The 18,619-nt window shown below is 40.2% G+C and overlaps 1 protein-coding gene across 1 annotated transcript in view; it reads left to right on the forward strand.

Moving 5' to 3' along the window:
• GLB1L3 (galactosidase beta 1 like 3) overlaps positions 1 to 18,619 on the forward strand; it is a 38,165-nt gene extending 19,546 nt beyond the window's left edge. The window contains 12 exon segments of the mRNA XM_058446248.1: positions 6,676 to 6,760; positions 8,595 to 8,732; positions 9,530 to 9,610; positions 10,023 to 10,129; positions 11,329 to 11,422; positions 11,425 to 11,468; positions 11,792 to 11,863; positions 12,372 to 12,450; positions 12,917 to 13,004; positions 13,308 to 13,419; positions 17,661 to 17,777; positions 17,907 to 18,619. Coding sequence (XP_058302231.1) covers positions 6,676 to 6,760; positions 8,595 to 8,732; positions 9,530 to 9,610; positions 10,023 to 10,129; positions 11,329 to 11,422; positions 11,425 to 11,468; positions 11,792 to 11,863; positions 12,372 to 12,450; positions 12,917 to 13,004; positions 13,308 to 13,419; positions 17,661 to 17,777; positions 17,907 to 17,972 — 1,083 coding nt within the window. The 3' untranslated portion in view covers positions 17,973 to 18,619.

The raw sequence follows: 18,619 nt of genomic DNA on the forward strand, positions 1-18,619 counted from the left end.
CTGTCGCCCAGGCTGGAGTGCAGTGACGCCATCTCTGTTCACTGCAAGCTCCGCCTCCCGGGTTCACACCATTCTCCTGCCTCAGCCTCCTGAGTAGCTGGGACTACAGGCACCCGCCACCACGCCCCGCTAATTTTTTGTATTTTTAGTAGAGACGGAGTTTCACCGTGGTCTCGATCTCCTGACCTCGTGATCCGCCCGCCTCAGCCTCCATAAGTGCTGGGATTACAGGCATGAGCCACCGTGCCCGGCCCCTATCGACCACATGTTAATCAAGGCGTCCAGAGGGTGTTCTCCTCTGAGGCCTCTCCTTGGCTTGCAGATGGTCACCTTCTTAACATGTCCTCACATGGTCTTTCTGCTGTGAACATGAGACCCTGGTGTGTCAAAATTTCCTCTTCTTATGAGGACCCCAGTGACGTGGGATTAAGACCCACACTAACAGCCTTTTACCTAATTACCTCTTTAAAGGCCTGTCTCCAAGTACAGTCACATTCTGCAATACTGAGGGTCAGGCCTTCATGTGAATTTGGTTGGGGGACACAATTCAGCCCGCAACAGAGACTTGCCCAGGATTCTCCTGAATCTCCCCTCAGAATAACTGGTAGACTTGGGGAGTTAAAGCCAGCATGAGGGTGTCAGCCGCCATCCGTCTCGGCTCCCTTGACTTCATACTCTCACGCTGGCCCACACTGTCTTCCGCACTTCTTTAATATGGTCTATTTGTGTTATATTGTAAGCAAGTGGCTTGGGGCCAGCTTCTTCCTGCAGGCATCAGGTTTTCCATGGATTTTAGGTATTTGGTTGCTCTGTGACCTAGATTCTCTGATGGACCCAAGAAGCCACGAATTTAGTTTTTCAAGCTTTGTCCTTGCTGTGAGGATGGGATTTATGTTTTTCCCACTGCTATATCTCGAGCTGTACTCAGAAGTCTATTTCCTTCTGAGTAAATGTGGTTGTTACAGTTTTTCTAGGAATATGTCCATTTCACTCAAACTAAAATATAGTGGCATATAATTATGTACACTATGTTCTTGTTTTTAATGGCTGTATCATTTGTGCAGGTCTTTCCATTTCTGATCTTAGTTATCTATTCGTTTTTACTCTGTCTTATCAGTCTCATCAGAAGCATGTCGGTTCTTTTCAAAGAACCAATTTTTCTTTTTAAATTGTCTCTATTGCAAATTAATTTCAATTTCACTGCTTCTACTCTTAGGTTTATATTTCCTTTATTTATTTTACTATTTTTGGCTTACTTTGCTGTTCTAATTTCTTGAGGTGGGTAATTAGCCTTCACATTTTATCTGTATGTTTTATTATGAACATTTAAGGGTATAAATTTCTCATTAGTTCATGAGTTTTATATTTGGTATATTTGATATACTGTAATTCAGACTAGTGTGAGTATTCAATATGATTGTTTCTTTGGCCTATGAGTAAGTTTAGAAGTTAATTTTTAAATTTTCAGACATACGGAGTTTTTCTATTTTTTTCCTTTATTTCACTGAAGTCAGAAAACATACGCTGTACCTTTTCAAACTTTTGTAAATTGTTTCTTTGATTATTAATTCATGACTTTTTAATATGTTTAATGCCTTCTTATCAATTTTAGTCATTATGTTGTTGAAGCTTAAAGTGGCTTCTCGCTGGCCTGCTGGAAGCACCTTCCACCTGGCTCCTCTCTCCTCTGACATGACCCCATCAGTCTTTCATAGTTTACTTGGTTTCCAGCCAAATACAATGTCCCAGACTCACCTGATATTTCCAATCCTTAGCCCAGAAATAGCAATTTCTCCTAAGAACCCTGTTACTTCTGTAGAATACACGCTGTGCTTACTATCAAATTGCTCTTAATTTTAAGCATTTTCAGTGTGTAGGGCCAGGATATTGGCATGTTTTAAATGAGGAGAAAATTGTGGTTTCATTGATTTTTTTTTAAAAAAAATACAAATTTAGAATTATAGAACTTATATTTAACTTTTCTGATTTATATTTTTATTTTTTCTCTGACTTTGGACATCATAGTTGATAACAACATTCACAATTTTATTATTCACTTAATTCTACAATATATTCATAATAGGTTTGAAATAACACTGATAGTATTACTGAAAATAAGAAAATCTAATGATCTTAAAGATTTCTGTGGTTTTTCTTTTTATCTTTAAGGTATATCACACAGAGAATGTGTAGTGAAAATTCTATGTACTAAGGTTACATGGAATAATTTCTTTGTTTTATGTAATTGTTTTACCAACTTGGTGTAGAGTTAGATTCATTTGTTTTCAATTTTTAGGTGTGAGTCTTTATTTTTTATATTTAATTTTGTTTGTATTTATGTCCTATCAATGGTCAGTTTTGGTAAATGCCCTATGTGTTTGTAATGAATGTATTTTGAGGTACTGGGTGCAGTATTCTGTTTAAGTTCTATGTCAGTTTTATTTATTGTGTTATTCTAATTTTCTATTTCCAATTGTTTTTTTGGCTGGTTGTATTGGTCACTGAAAGAGATGTGTTAATATTTCTATCATAATTGCAGATTTGCATATTTCTACCAGTAGTCCTTAGTATTTTACCTGTACTTTAGCAAGTTTATCAAAGCTTGCTGGATGTATTTTGAGGCTATGTAAATGTGGACTTGTTTTATCTTCATGGACATGAAATTTTATCACTAGGGAGTCATCCTTTTTGTATGCAGTATTGCTTTTTGTCTTAAGGTCACTTTTGTCTGTCATTGATATTCCTATGCCAGACCTCTCTGATTAATATTTGAATGGTGTATCATTTTCTATATCCACATTTGGGTTTTAATCTTGCTGTAATTCTACATTTTTCTTTAGACATCTCTCTTATTAGAGATCAGAAATTAGTTGAATATTTTTATTTTAGTCTGACACAATTAAACCTTTATTTGGAGCTCTCAGTCACTCATATTTCGTGTAATTCTTGTTAGACTGAAGATAAACCTACCATCTGATTATGTGCCTGCTTTTAAATGTTTCTTTTATTTTTCTTTACAATCTTGGCTTCTTTTTATGGATTCGACTATTTAAAAAAATCTGTTTTTTCCTATGTCATTCTGGAGTTATAGAGTCTGATTTTATCTTTTAAAAGTCATCCTTGAAATTTTAATGTTAAGTACTGAATCCCCTGCAGTCCAAAGTTCTGCTTTCTGCCTGGATTGTACGAGTGTCTCAGAGCAAAAGCATTCTGACTCTGGCCACGCCATCAGATGCATCTTCTGGATTTTTCTTGTATTTGATTTCTATCTTTTTAAAACTCTAAAAATATTATGTATTTGTTTTATACAATCAATATTCCTTTAGTTTTAGCCCAATATTTATCTTTTTGCTTTTTATTATTTTTCATATCCTGGAGATTCTACTCAGGATCAATTTTCTTCTGCTTGAAGTAATGCTTTAGTGATGTCTGTTTATGGCAGACTTTCTGTTTTTAGGCTTCAGTCTCTTCCTGGCCCTGAATTCTAATGCGGCAGTTTTCTTTCAGCACACAGTCTGCCAACTTCACTGCTGTTACGGGGAGGTCTTCTGTCAGGCTTTTTTTTCCTCCTTTATTACTAAGAATTTTTTGTTTTTTTTTTTTGTTTTCTGCAGTTGAACTATGTCTTTTCTGAATATCTTTTAATTTATTATTCCAGTTTGTCAGGCTTCTAGAATGTATGTGTTCCTAGGTAGTAGTTCTTCAAATATTGCTTCTGCTCTGTTGTCTCACTCCTCTCATCCTGGAATTCCAGCTAAATTCATTAAACCTTCTCAGATGTGCTGTATATCTCTTTAGTTTGTACATTTTTGTCTACTTTTGCTGCTATTTGGATACTTTCTTCAGATTTATTTTCATATACACGAATTCTCTTTTCAGCTGTATCTATGGTGATGTTATATTTGATTTAACTTTGTAAAAATCCTCAATGAGAGGGTTGGTCCAAATAACATAGATCATGATTGTTGGAAATTGTGAGTCTTTGATTATGTCTTTAAATATGTTTTAAAAAATTTTGGTTTGTTCTCTTTAGGGACACAAGTATATGTAATGCAAAATTCTTCTGTCTTATTTTCACATCTCCTGCATCCATTTCCTTCTCATTCTTTCTACTCTCTGTTCATTTTAACTGTGCTCACTTTTCACTCCTTTTCTTTTCATGTCCCTCACAATGTTTATTTTCCTTTTAGCCGCTTCCAGTTTGGACTTAATATTTTCTATTTTATCTGCCTTAAAAAAATCTTCGCCAGGTCATATTTTAGCTCCTTATATTTTCTTATCATGTCTTCCTTGAGTACTTTTGGTTCTCTTTTTATGCTCTCTATTTATAGAAGTGATTGTTTCACTGGGATTTTTAACTTTATAACAATATTTTTGGGTCACTATTTTGACCTATGCTATAGAAAGTTTTTGGTGTTCCTCCTCTAATTTCTTTCCCTGTTAAAAAAGAAAAAAACTCTTTTTTATTAGAATTTTAAAAGTAGATTCTATTCTTGTTTCTTTTTTATTATTACTCATCTTTGATGGAGATGAGTTCTTATTGGCTCAAAGACTCGAGAGAAGTTGCTGTGAGAGACAGCATGTGACTGTGCTAACAATATATCTTAGTGGCATACTGCTGTAGGCAGGGATGAATTTTTATCTTTACCCATCTTCCTTTTTGCTTTCTCCATCCTCCCAGGGAGCCAGTATAGATGCAGGACCAGTCCCAGATGCCTCACAAGCAGCAACTTCTTCCTCCTTATGGTTCTTATCTGTGATTCTTCCGTAATTTTGTCCTTCTAAGCTTCTGACACATTGAATTATGTAAAGTGCATTCCCTTCACCAGCTTGTGCACCCTATTCTGTAACTGATAATAAATGGTTGGTATTGCACTATAGAGTACGCTTCTTACTTGGGAGAAATTTGTGCTGTTAGTCTTTCCTAAAATCTTCGACAAAGAGCATTCTCTCTCTACTTATTTTGAACCCCTGGTAGACCTTCAATGCTTTTGCGCTTCTTCCTCCTAATTTATATTTTGAAGTTTCAGATGTCTCTTAGCTTCACAGAGGATGTTGTTTGTGTTTCCATTTCTCAGTCCTTATTTTGATTTGGAAGATTTCCAGGAGGAGAATATCAAGTCCACAGTACAATTTTAACACCGGAAGTCAGTCTTTCCTCTTGAATACAAATGGAAAATTAAGGATCTGTATTTATTTAATAAAATTTCACAAAGAGAAAATAATTAAACTACAAATGAAGAAAATGGAAATCAGAACATGGAGTTAATTCAGGCAACAGAATAGAGTAGTAAAAAGGCTTATTGATATGCATAGAGATATGAATAAGATTATACCTGAACAAGAGTGGGCTGTTAAGTAAGAGGGACAATCAGGGAACCAAAAGCAACTCTTCAAAATTAAAAATCTAATATTTGAAATTAAAAATTAAATATAGAAGTTGGAAGGTAAAGATGATAAAATTTCCTGATATTACTTTTAGTATAAGCCAACAAAACATAAAAGAGACAAGATAAACGTCTTACAGCATTATTGTAGGAGACCCAGCATCGTATTAATACTGGCTGCAAAAAGAGTGGACAAAGGGCATGGAGGAAAGGAAATTGCAAATAACATAAGAATTTCCTTTAACTGCAGTATCTGTATGTCTAGATGAAAAGTTTACCTCAAATGGTAAGCACAGTAAGTGATGAAAAAGACCTAGACTGTGAAATTAGCATCCTACAGAGAGAAAAACTACAGGTCTACATGCCAAGCAAAAATAATTAGAATGGCATACGATTGTAAAATATTGGATAATAGGAAGCAATGGCATATGCCTTTAAAATTTGAGGCTAAATGAATTTTAACTTAGAACTTTATACCCAGTCTAAATATTAATTGTGTTGATAGCCAGACATTTAAGGACTCAGAATATTTATTTTCCACTCATCTTTTCTATGGGAGTGTTTGAAGGATGCAGGAAATGAGAGATGAAACCGAAGTAGAAGAGAACATAGGAACTGGAAAACATCATAATCCAAATCCAGGGAGCAGCTAACAAAAGTCCTAGGTTGACAACTCTTGGGCTTAGAGTGAGACCATCTTAGAGCAGCAGTATGCCAGAGGACTCCAGGAGTGCAGCTGAAAATGCATGCTGAGTGGCTGACATATCACCCAGAAGAAGCTCAGCTATGATCTTCCATTTTAATATCCATGGCACAGCAACAGCCAGGCCTACTGTAGAGGTGGTGTCACCTTTTAAAAACAGAATCTACATTATTCAGCAGCACTGAAAATGCTAGGCTAGAAGTGGAATGCAGGTGTCAGGCTGAAAGCCTGTGGAATCTGAGTTTCTACATAAGGAATTGCGGTCAGGTCCCTGTGTATCCAAAACCCATTCTTTCAACACCAGCCTTGGGTGAGACAGGGTTGAAATTGCTGATGGTGCTTTCCAGGTATAGTGGGGAGGCACATGAAGCTGGAGACCATGGACATTTAGGAGTGGAGGAACCAGAGCTATGAATGATGGCCAAGGGTTGGGGGAAGAAATACTGGATCAAAAAGGGAAAGCTCTGAATTGGGAAAAAGGAGAAAAGCATGAGTTCCTTAAGTTCTCATCTCTTGTATTCAGCTTTTCTGATTTTTCTTTTTTGTTTTTTGCCAGACTTAGTGTTTGCTTTGGTTTGTTTTTAGAGAGATAAGCCCCTTCTGATTATGGAATACTGGGTCGGCTGGTTTGACAGATGGGGAGATAAGCACCATGTTAAAGATGCAAAGGGTGAGTGTTTTGCAGTGTTTGACTCCAGGAAGAGATGGCCCCGGGTCCCATGAGAACTCATTCATACAGTTCTCTGCTAATTGATTCACTTGATCAGCCATAGATATTCATGCAACTTTTTACATACAAGCACTCAGCCAGACCCTGAGGATGCTCTGGTGGATAGAAATTACATGGTTCCCACCCCCGACAGAGTATAAGTTAGTGAGGTCCACAGATCATTACAGAGTAAATCAATATATAGTTCCATGTTTGGTGGATACTTTGAAGCAAACAAACAGGGTGCAGTGATAGAAAAGACAGAGACCTGCCCAGGTAAGGTTAGGTGGTCACCGAAGCTTCTCTGAAAATGTGACGTCTCTGAGGAAGGTTGAACATTAATCATCTCTAGCAGTGCATAGGCCCTGTCTATGGCATTGTCAGCTAAGCACTAATAATAGTCGGGACAACATGCAGCGATGGCCAAGAGCACGGATCTTGGAGCCAAAGAGATCAGGTTTTAATCCCAGCTCTGCAGCGCTAGCCTTGGGACCTCATGCAGGCTTCCTCCATTTTAATTCTCAGTGACCTCATCCTAACGTGAGGATTATCATAAAACCGACCTCATGAGGCTGGTGTGAGGATTAAGTGCTGCCACTTAGAGCAATGCCTGGCAGTTGTTTACTTAATAGCCATGTGTGTCTACAGAAGATATTTTGAAAGAGCTATTATGAAAACAAGTCCACTTGTATCTGAAGTACAGAAAAACATTGAAAAATACTTGGGGACTGAGAAAAGCCTGTTTTGGGTTGAAAAATAGAAAAAAAGTCAAAAGAAAATGCCACTATCACCACCAATGACACCAACAATAATACCATCACTACCACTAACAATAATGTCTGCAGCAATACCACCACCACCACCAAATAACAGTTTTCTGGCCTCTTGTACGGCAGGCACTGTGCCTTTTTTCCACATATATTACCTCATCAATGAATTTTCTCATCAGTCCCATGATACAGTTGGAATTAATGCATTCATTTAACAGATCAGGAAGCAGTGGCGTTGAGAAAGAAAATAGGTTGCCCAAGGTCATACAAATAGTAAAGAGCACAGCCAGAATTGACTCTCACTCTAAATGACTTTTAACCTTCTTCTTCCTACTGTGGCCAGTGGAGAGATGATTGTAGCTGTTTAAACACAGTACAAAATGGAAGTTTTTGTGACAAGATTAAGAGCAACCATTTGTGGACTATCGCAGTGTTTCCAAGTCGGTGTTGCCAGAAACATTATACTGGAAGGTAGTAATGAGGGTATACTAATTATACGTACGATTTCAAAAAACTTAAGGAAAATTGGATATTTAAGTGACATGAGAGTTCTTAGGTTATTATTTAATAGATGTAGTTTAGAGTCAAATTATGTCAATATTTTGGAAAAAAAAAAGTTCAAAAATCTCTTGGGATTGACAGGATGCGGTGTCCTAGAGTAGTTCTGGCCAATTCGGCCTATTTCTTTGTTGGAATCTTTGTAGCGATTGAATGAGAAAACATTTACAGTAGGTCTTTAACGTCATCAATAGGTTCTTGGAAACTTTAAACAAAATGATGCACAGAATATCCTCATATAATACTGTTTTCTTCAAAATTGTTTCATTATAAAATTGAGAGAAAAATTGGTTTTGTTGTATATCATTTCACTTAAAGTCTCCATTCCCAAGAATGTGTATAGCTGTGAAGCAAGGAGTTACTGTAACTGATTGTGGAGTGGGGTTGGAAATGATAAGAGTTTGCCAGAGACTTCTGTCTCCTCTTAATTTCTAACATTCTCTATGTTCTCATATTCCCCTTTGCAGAGGTTGAACATGCTGTGTCTGAATTCATCAAATATGAGATCTCCTTCAATGTGTATATGTTCCATGGTGGAACCAACTTTGGTTTCATGAACGGGGCCACATATTTCGGGAAGCACACCGGCATCGTCACCAGCTATGGCAAGTGTCTGCTGGTGTAGTAGCCTCTCCAGCATGGGCAGTGCTGGGGCTTTACAGAGGAGGCTCCGGAAGCCTGTTCTGGCATCACTGGGTTCTTGACCTATAATCTATGCTGAGTACTGAGGATTTTCCTATCTACTTTCCTTCCCTCTGTATGTTCATAATGCCCCAACAGGCTGTCATTGCGGTAGACAGGCTTTCCAGGACTTAGAGCTCCGCTTCATGCATCTGGTATACTGCCCTGTTGGCTTGAACCTCTGAAGAGAGGCAGGGTAGGAAGGGTGACTGCTGTAAAGGCACAGACCTGCACGGCCGGGCGATACAGACTGAGCAAAGAAAAGAGTACCCGTTGCAGGGGTGTCCACTCTTTTGGCTTCCCTGGGCCACATTGGAAAAAGAAGAATTGTCTTGGGCCACACATGAAATACACTAACACTAATGATAGCTGATGAGCTTAAAAAAAAAAAAAAAACACACAAAATGTTTTAAGAAAGTTTATGAATTTGTGTTGGGCTGTATTCAAAGCCATCCTGGGCTGCCTGTAGCCCATGAGCTGTGGGTTGAACAAGTTTGCATTAGAAAGTGAAATGGGGACAAGCCCAGTGTCATGGCAGCCTCAGGTCCCCAGGAAGAGTTGTGGGGAATGTCCTTAGATTGGCATCACACACCCACGTGGGATGGAAGGCGTCTTCCTTTTGTCTCACTCTCAGTGGCCCTGGCCATCTCCTGCCAGTGGTGCTGAAACAGGGCCTTCTGCGGAGACTGCATGGCTGGTGACTGGCCCTGGTGTCTTGCAGACTATGATGCTATGCTCACGGAGGCTGGAGATTACACGGAAAAATATTTCAAGCTTCAAAAACTCTTTGAATCTGTCTCAGGTACTCAGCACCCCTTTAACTTATGGGCCAGCCCTCCTCATGAGGAGTCTCTGTTCTGTGGAAAAGTGAGGAAGGCTGGGTCTCCCCTGTGGACAGCAGTTACACCGAGCTCCTGAGAACAAGGGCAACCTTAACTTCAAACCCTGGGCTTAAAATCTGTGTGATTTTTAAAATAAGGGGTTCTAAGCGTTTTATAAGCCTCAGTTTCTTCACTGAAACGTAAAGGTGGTAACCTTGGTCTCCTGTGATGACTGTGAAGATTGAGTTACTCTTTGTAAAGCTCTTAGTACCATGGATGACATGGTTAACCCCCAATATGAAAGCAAAAGCCATGCTGGATAGGCATGGGGGGCTTAGAGAAGGCAGTGGTCATCTCAGGCACTTTTCACCCTGTGCCCCATCTCCATTGCAGCAACTCCCCTGCCCCAAGTACCCAAACTTACTCCCAAGGCTGTGTATCCCCCCATGAGACCGTCGCTGTACCTCCCGCTGTGGGATGCCCTACCCTACTTAAGTGAGGTCAGTGCTGCTTGGCCACAGGAGGTGGAGTGGCCACTGGAGGGATGGGAGGGATTCCTTCAGGAAACCTTTTTATCAGGAAGTGGGAAAACAAATCCTCTGCATTTTCTTCAAATTTAGAACTGTGGGACAAGAGCCACCAGCTCCTTCCGGGTGGACTGTGAGGGGTTTGACCTTGGAGTCAGTGTGCAGGGGAGGGGCAGCAGGATGTCGGAGGATCCTGGGTTCCCGCTTAGATGAACCTGTCTGGAGATGCTCTTGTTTGGACTGTGTGGTCCTTACGGAATCCATGCAGGAAAAGCTGCTAAGCTGGGATTGGGAGACTAGCTTCTGCCCGCGCTTCACCAGCAGCTGGGCCTGAACCTCCCGGGTCACTGCTCCTCCTCTTCCATCAGCCTTCCTGTCCTGTTTTGAAGAAAGGTGAAAGGTGTTTGGAACTGAAACTGTAACCCTTGGATTCACATTGGTTTTTACCTCTGCTGTCACTGTTTTAGAGAAAAGGTAGTGACTGGTACACTAAAGAAACTACATTTATTTAATATAACTAAATTTAATGTAATGAAATAAACATTCGCTTGGTGCATAATTCATTGCTAGACTTCAACTATTTTAGAATACAATTTATTTACTGTTTTTTTTTTTTTTTTTTTTTTTTTTCTTGAGACAGGGTCTTGCTCAGTGGCTCTGGCTGGAATGCAGTGGCACAATCATGGCTCACTGCAGCCTTGAACTCCTGGGCTTAAGCAATCCTCCTGCCTCAGCCTCTTGAGTAGCTGGGATTACAGGAGGCACCACCACGCCCAGCTACATTTTTAAGTTTTTTGTAGATGTGGGGTCTCACTATGTCGCCCAGGCTGCTCTCAAACTCCTGGCCTCAAGTGATCCACCTGCCTCGGCCTCCCAAAGTGCTGGGATTACAGGCGTGAGCCCCTGTGCCCCATCTATTTCCTCTGTTAATCAGTTCTTAGGATGATAGCGATTGCGGCCTCATCACCATGCCCTGCAGTTCCCTGAGTTTCCTTCCTGGGCAGTGGAGACATAAGCACAGAGCAGTGTCACATGCCATCTGTTTTATCATTTCCCATTCAAAGAACCCTTGGGGACCATTAGGTGGGACCACACCAAATGACAGGGTCTTAGGAAGGAGGATCCTGACTGCTCAGCCCTTGGACTTCTGCTCCTGCCATTTCTCCTCATAGCCAGTCAGGTCGCACCATCCCGTCAACATGGAGAACCTTCCCATAAACAATGGGAGCGGCCAGTCCTACGGGCTTGTCCTGTATGAGAAGTCCATCGCTCTGGAGGCCGCCTCCATGCCCACGCTCACGACATGGCACAGGTAGGGCCAGCAGGCTGTCTGTGTGGGAAGCAAAATGCGTCACCTCCCCATGCTGTTGGGCAGGGCAGTTGGTTGAGGATGCACGTTGCTATTTGATGACCTACTATATGGGAGGCATTGGGACTAAAAAGTCAGGCCAAATAGACTTGCTTTCTGCTTTATCACCACTGAGTCTCTTGGGGCCTGCACGCAGCTTCATGCCATCTGTGAGCACCACGGCTGGTCCCTGCTTTCATACTCACCTCCTTCTGCTGAAACCACAGCCTCTCTTCTCCCTTTCTTCGGGTGGGCCTAGCAGTCTGACGCCGGCTCTTCTTTTGCAGGTGTTTTTGGATGAGACAATGATAGGGATTCTGAATGAGAATAATAAGGACCTGCACATTCCCAAACTCAGGGTATGTAATTTGAGAGTCCAGGTGATGCCCTTGACCCCCCTCAAATGCAGACGGGGCCTGGTCCTGAGACAGTCAGCCTCCCTTCTCCACCCCTGCTGTTGGTAGTGCTCCTCACCTGGGGCCACGGCAGGAAGTGTGCAGGACTGGAAGCCGAAGTGCCTCCCAGGCCCTGGCCCCTCAGGAGCTACCGTGTGCGTGCTGGAGGGGAGGGGGATTTCCTCACTAAGCCCTGAGCCTGTCCTCAGCCCCTGGTTGGATTTCTGTGCCTTTAGAGTTGGTTAAAGGCACAGCCTAGTCTCTCTGCCTTTCCCATTAGGATCAGCAGAGGGGGAAGGCAAGATTGCCTGTAGGAACACAAGGCAGTCCTTAGGTGAAGGGGAGACTGCGGGGCTCTGGAGCCTCCTATTCTCCCATGTGTCTCTCCATGTGGAACTCAGCGAAAAAATGGGTTGTCGGGTAGACACCCTCCACGGCTGCGTGGTCTCCATGACCTGGCCTGTCCCAGCAGGACTGCCGATACCTGAGGATCCTGGTGGAGAATCAAGGACGAGTCAATTTTTCATGGCAAATACAGAATGAGCAGAAAGGTGGGCTCTGGCTGCGGCTTCTCCTTAGTTACTCAGAACCGAAGACCCGGGCTATGCATGGAGTCGGGGGTGGGGAGGGGTGGGGAAACCAGCCTCTCAGCAGTGGGCTACCCAGGTCCTGGGAGCAGAGATGCAAAATCCGCCCCTCGCCCTTGTCTTGCCTTCTCTGATCTCCAGGGCCAGAGGGTGGAGCCAGTGTGTTCCATGCTGGCTTGTCCTGAAGCAGGGCCAGTCTCCTTTTGGGAATTTCAAGAAAAGTTCCAGTGTTAAGTGGGGGAACTTTCTTGGTAGCATGGAAACATATAGCTAGAACCTTTCAGTCACAGCAGGTCAGACAAATGTTTGCCCTCCTGGCTGAGCCCCTGTCCTAAGGCATGTACAAGGTCTGCATTGCTTTGTCCCAGATGCTAGAGAATATCCAGTCCTGGCTCATATTCTCTTTTCTGCGTCCCATCTGCATCTGCAGGAATAACTGGATCTGTCAGCATCAATAACTCTTCCCTGGAGGGCTTTGCCATCTATTCCCTGGAGATGAAAATGAGCTTCTTTGAGGGGTATGCTCCGGCTGGCCCCCAGTGCACACTTCAGTGATCAGGAAACTCAGAGATTTCAGATTCCTCATTGCAGATAAAGAGTCCAAGATACAGAGACTGAGTGATGTACTCCAGGCTGTCGGGTGCTTCAGCATCAGAACTAGGGCCCTGGAACAAGTGTCCTGATTCTGATCTTAACGCATCTAGTCTACTCTAGCTCATTGAAAGAGAACTTTAGGCTCGGCCCAGGCCACCTGGGGTGGGCACTGGGAACTGGGTTGGGAAGGGGACTTCCTCTCCCCCTTGGCTTGGCCTTTCTTCCAGGCTGCGCTCTGCCACCTGGAAGCCTGTCCCAGACAGTCACCAGGGCCCGGCCTTCTACCGTGGGACCTTGAAGGCTGGCCCTTCTCCCAAGGACACCTTCCTGAGCCTGCTGGTAGGTGATGCCCTCTGCTGCCCTGGTGTTCCAAACACCAATTTTATCTTTAAAGAGTCCTGAAGCAAAGCCAGTGTTCCTGGAGGAATACTTCCATTTCTTCTTTTCCTCTTCTTCCTCATCTCCAACCAAGCCTTCCAACATTGATCAGTCTTCCTAATTTATCACTATTTAGAGAATAACACATCAAAACACAGTTAAAAATTCCAACAATAACAAGAAGGAGAGAGCAAAGCATGAAGTTCCCCTTTGAACCCACTCCCATTCCAATTAGTCTCTGCTTCTCAGAACTCAACACTGCCAACAGTGGTACATTTTTATATATAACTTTGCCTGAACACACACGTACACAATTATTTTTACACTAATAGAATTGTACCATGTATTCTGCAACTTGCTTTTTTTTTCTGCGTGGGGTGAGTTGGTAGGTTAGTTTTTACCTAGAATATCTTTTTCTGTATAAATACACACAGATAACGTAAACGTACAAAATGTGAATGTACAGATCAGCAAACGATCACAAAGTGAACACCATATAATTATCATTGAAATTTAACGATATCGTTGGCACCCCTCCCAACCACTGTCCCCCTTCTCTCCATAGGTCACTGCTGCCTTGACTTCTAACATCCTAGGCCAGTGTCTCCTATTTTGACTTTATGTAAATGGAATCATACAGGGCATCTTCTTTTTAATATGTTTTCTTTTGTTCAACATTGTGAGGTTGAGCCATTTATCGATGTTGCAGTGATTTGTTCATTTTCACTGTTGGATTGGGTTCATTTAGTAAATACATTGTAATTTAACCATTTTACTTTTTCTGAACATTTGGATTATATGTAGGGCTTGTCTGTGATAAATAATTAAGACTTCGTTTGTGTTTCTGTTCATGACTGAGATGTCTTTGTCAGGTTTTGGTGCCAGGGTTTAGGGCTCTCGTAAAGGATGTACGAAGGGGAATTTGTGTGAGTATCACTTCTTAAACGTTTAATGGAGCCCATTACTGAAGCCTTCTAGAGCTGGCATTTTCTTTTTGAGAAAGTTTGTGAGTGTGGATTCAATTATTGAAAGATTAAAGTACTATTCACATTTTGTTTCTTTTAAAGTTAGCTTTGAGAAAATATATTTTTCTGGAAATTTTCCCATTTCATCTAAATTTTCAAATATGTTGCCTTTAAAATACCGTTTTTGATGTCTAGATAATTGGTAGTAACATTCCCCTTGTCATTTGTTATAGGGTATCGATGAACTCTTTTTTCTTGATAATTCTCACCAGAACACTATCAATTTTATTAATTGTTCAAAGTACAGTGTTTGGCTGTGACTCTTACTATGTTACATATTTATTTTCTGATTCTTTAATTTCTGTCAGTATCTTTATTATTTTGTTTATTCAATTTCTTAGTTTGGGATTAATTTGCTTTATTTTTATAATGTCTTGACATAGATACTTAGATAATGGATTTTCAGACTTTATTCTCTTTAATTATATGAATTTAGGTTATTAATCATCATTTAAGCATTGATTTGGTTGCATCCCATAAGTTTTAAAAAGATTTTTTGAGGTAAAATTACATAACATAAAATTAGTTCTGTTAAAGTGAACAATGAAGTAGCATTTTGTGCCTTCACAATGCTATGCAGCCACTGTCTCTAGTTCCAACGCATTTTCATTACCCTAAAGGAAACCCTATAACCATTTGGCAATTACGTGCCCATTTTCCTCTTCTCCCACCCCCTGGCAACAGCAATTTTTTTTATTATCTTTATGGATTTGCCTATCCTGGAAATGAGTCCCATACTTTTTTTTGTTTACACATAGAATAAGAATACATTTAATATATTCTATTTTCATGACTGAGGAATTACATCCTTCATAGCAAGAATTCAGAATGTACATAATTATAAGTCATATTTCCTATCAGTGCATGATTAACTTTTATATTATACTTTCTATTATATGGGTAATGGTTCATATTGAAATACAGAAAAAATGAGTTGTAGTAAGACAAGCGATGTCTATATAGAAAGAGATGAATCATTTTAGTGTTTTCTTAGTTGGATAATTGCTGCTTTAGGGTTGCCATGTTAGCCTAACATTTTAATCATAACTGCAAATTCTATCTAAAAAATAATAAAGCTTCCATAACAAACAGCGGATACAAAGGTGAGCACTTCACATGTAGGTGCTTCTCTGAGGGTATCAAGTTGACTTCAGTATGGGCATTTTAGAATGTCTTAAAGATGATTTTGTAAGGAGCTGGCAGGCAAATTAAGCCCAACAAAAGAGAAGGTCTGCAAATTATCCTGCAGGTTAGGGCCAATCTTCTTGAGTCTGCTAGGAATTATAAAATACCTACTCTTGCTCTTTCACCTCTAAGTTGTAAGTTGGAATTTCACTTTTCCTTCTTACAGCTGTGTGGATTGTTGAAGGTCACATGCTTCACAAGGACTTGCCCATAATGACAACTTCCATGTTTTGGGGGACATTGACAAGCTTCCCTGGGACCAGAACTTTGCTATAGTAGGGCTGTACTTTCTTCTCCTATTAAGGGAAATAGTGTAGACTGAAGGTGCCATTTGGCAGGTAGTATTCAACCTAAGGCACTGGATGTCCTGGCGGCACTGTCCAGAAAGCTGCAGGCCACTCTGGGGGCCATGTTGTTGCTGGGGAGAAACTTGATGATCTTTACCAATAAGTTTATACTTTTTGTGGATTCTTGGTACTGTTTAAGGTCCTTTCTTTTCAACTTGAAAGACTTCCTTTAGCACTTGTTGTAAAGCAGGTCTAGTGGTGATGAACTCCCTCAGTTTTTGTCTGGAAGTCTTTATCTCTTATTCATTTTTGAAAGACAGTTTTGCTGGATGTAGTATTCTTGGTTGCCAGTTGATTTTCTTTCAGCATTTTAAATATATTGGTCCATTCCATGCTAGCCTGCAAGGTTTCTGCTGAAAAATCTGCTGATAGTCTTATACCCTACAGATTTCTATCTATTTTATTGTCATCATCAAAGAATTCAAATATTCTCCAACTTCCTTTGTCATTACTTGTTAAACTTATGGTTTATTTAGAAGTGCTTTTCTTAGTTTCCAAGAATTTGGATATTTTATAGTTATCTTTCTGTTATCAATTTCTTGCGTAATTGCATTATAGTCTGAGAAGTTTATGTGAAGACTAGTTTAACATAGGATCAAGCTTGTAAATATTCTGAGGTATACTTGAAAGAATATGTGTATACTGCAGATGTTAGACCAATGTTCTATTATGTCGATTAGTTCAATTTTGTTAATCATCTTCCTTTAAATGTTTTATATCTTTATTGGTTGTTATTTGCTTTGCCTATTGACTATTGAAAGGTTGTATAAAAATTTCCCACTATGGTTGTAAATTTATTTACTTCTCTTTATTATTCTGTCAATTTCGCTGATATGTTTTGAATCTGTGCTTTTATCTTCCTTATGTATGTTGTATATACATTTATAGTAAATTAAGAATTTTACCGTCATGAAATGTCCTTCTTTATCTCTAATAATGCTTCTTGCCTTAAAGTGTTATTTTTCTGAATATTAACAGAGCTGTAGCAACTTCCTTTTAGTTAGGGTTTATATATCTTTATCCATCGTTTTTCTTTTATTTTTTCAATACCTTATGTTTTTGATGCTTCTCTCATATGTAGCGTATAACTACTTTATTTGAAATCTGGTCCAGCAACTTTTGCCCTTTAATTTGGAGCATTTCAGAGACTCTAATTTTATATGCTAGACTGTTTTGTTATATCCTAGAATAAGCAGGTACCTCTAGTGGAAAAACTGCCTGGATGTCTCCTTGTCTCTCCATTTTCTTCTTCTAAATCTTGGTCCTGTAATTCTTCATTATATTGCAAGCAGATCTTTTAAAATGTGCAGCTTTTATATTAATAGCCACTGTCAGCAGTGGTGTTCATCATTATTACCTGATATTTATTTCTGGAAGTAGAAGATCTGCTTTTTAAAATATATAACATTATATATCACACAACAGGAACAATAGCAGCCTTACCATTAAAGGGTTGGTTCTATTTATGTTTTTCTCTTTCATTCCTAGACAGCAAGATAGAAGTTCTATAACATATCCCACTCTAAACTCACCTCCCTTTGAGTGCCATAAGGTATCTCAATCTTCCTGTCACTCCCCAAGTGCCTTAGGTTTTACCTTGCTAATGTGAACCTATTTCCAAATCTCAAGCCACCATTCCTTTCAGAACTGGAATTATGGATTCGTGTTCATCAATGGACGTAACCTTGGGCGATATTGGAATATTGGGCCTCAGAAAACACTGTACCTGCCTGGAGCTTGGCTTCATCCAGAAGACAATGAGGTATGTCACTCCATTCTCTGCCTTGAGATCTCATAAACTTTCAGATCAAAATGTGACTTGCAGTGTCTTTTTCATCCTGTACTAAATAGGCTTCACCTTTCCCACTGTCAAACTTTCTTTTCTTCTCAGGTCATCTTGTTTGAGAAGATGATGAGTGGCTTAGACATCAAATCTACAGACAAGCCCGTGCTATAAAACCGTGTCTGGACGTTTTTTTTTTTTTTTTTTTTTTTTGAGATGCTGTCTCTCTCTGTTGCCCAGGCTGGAGTGCAGTGGCCAGATCTCGGCTCACTGCAAGCTCTGCCTCCCGGGTTCATGCCATTCTCCTGCCTCAGCCTCCCTGGCAGCTGGGACTATAGGCGCCCGCCACCACGCCTGGCTAATTTTTTGTATTTTTAGTAGAGACGGGGTTTCACCAAGTTAGCCAGGATGGTCTCCATCTCCTGACATTGTGATCCGCCCGCCTTGGCCTCCCAAAGTGCTGGGATTACAGGCATGAGCCACTGCACCCAGCTGTGAACGTATTTTTTGGGTTGCTGGAGGTCATCTATAAGTCATTTTTGAGGAATAAGATTTATGTTAAGACTATCAAACACAGTGTTGCCTACAATAGCAAAAATGTGAAAATAATAGCAACAACAACAACAGCAACAACAAAACAGCAGGGGAATTGTTATGTATTTTGTAGTCTATCTATATGATGCCTATTTTTAGGCTTTAAAAAGTCTTCAAAATCTTTAATGACTGATTTATCTAGTTAAATGCTTAAATCCTTAGCAGGCTCTTATTCTTTCATTAAACATGCCTTTAAGTAGATGTGAATAAAATAAAAACAAGTTTCA

This window comes from Hylobates moloch, unplaced genomic scaffold (genome assembly GCF_009828535.3).
Source record: "Hylobates moloch isolate HMO894 unplaced genomic scaffold, HMol_V3 SCAFFOLD_11, whole genome shotgun sequence".
Lineage (NCBI taxonomy): Eukaryota > Metazoa > Chordata > Mammalia > Primates > Hylobatidae > Hylobates > Hylobates moloch.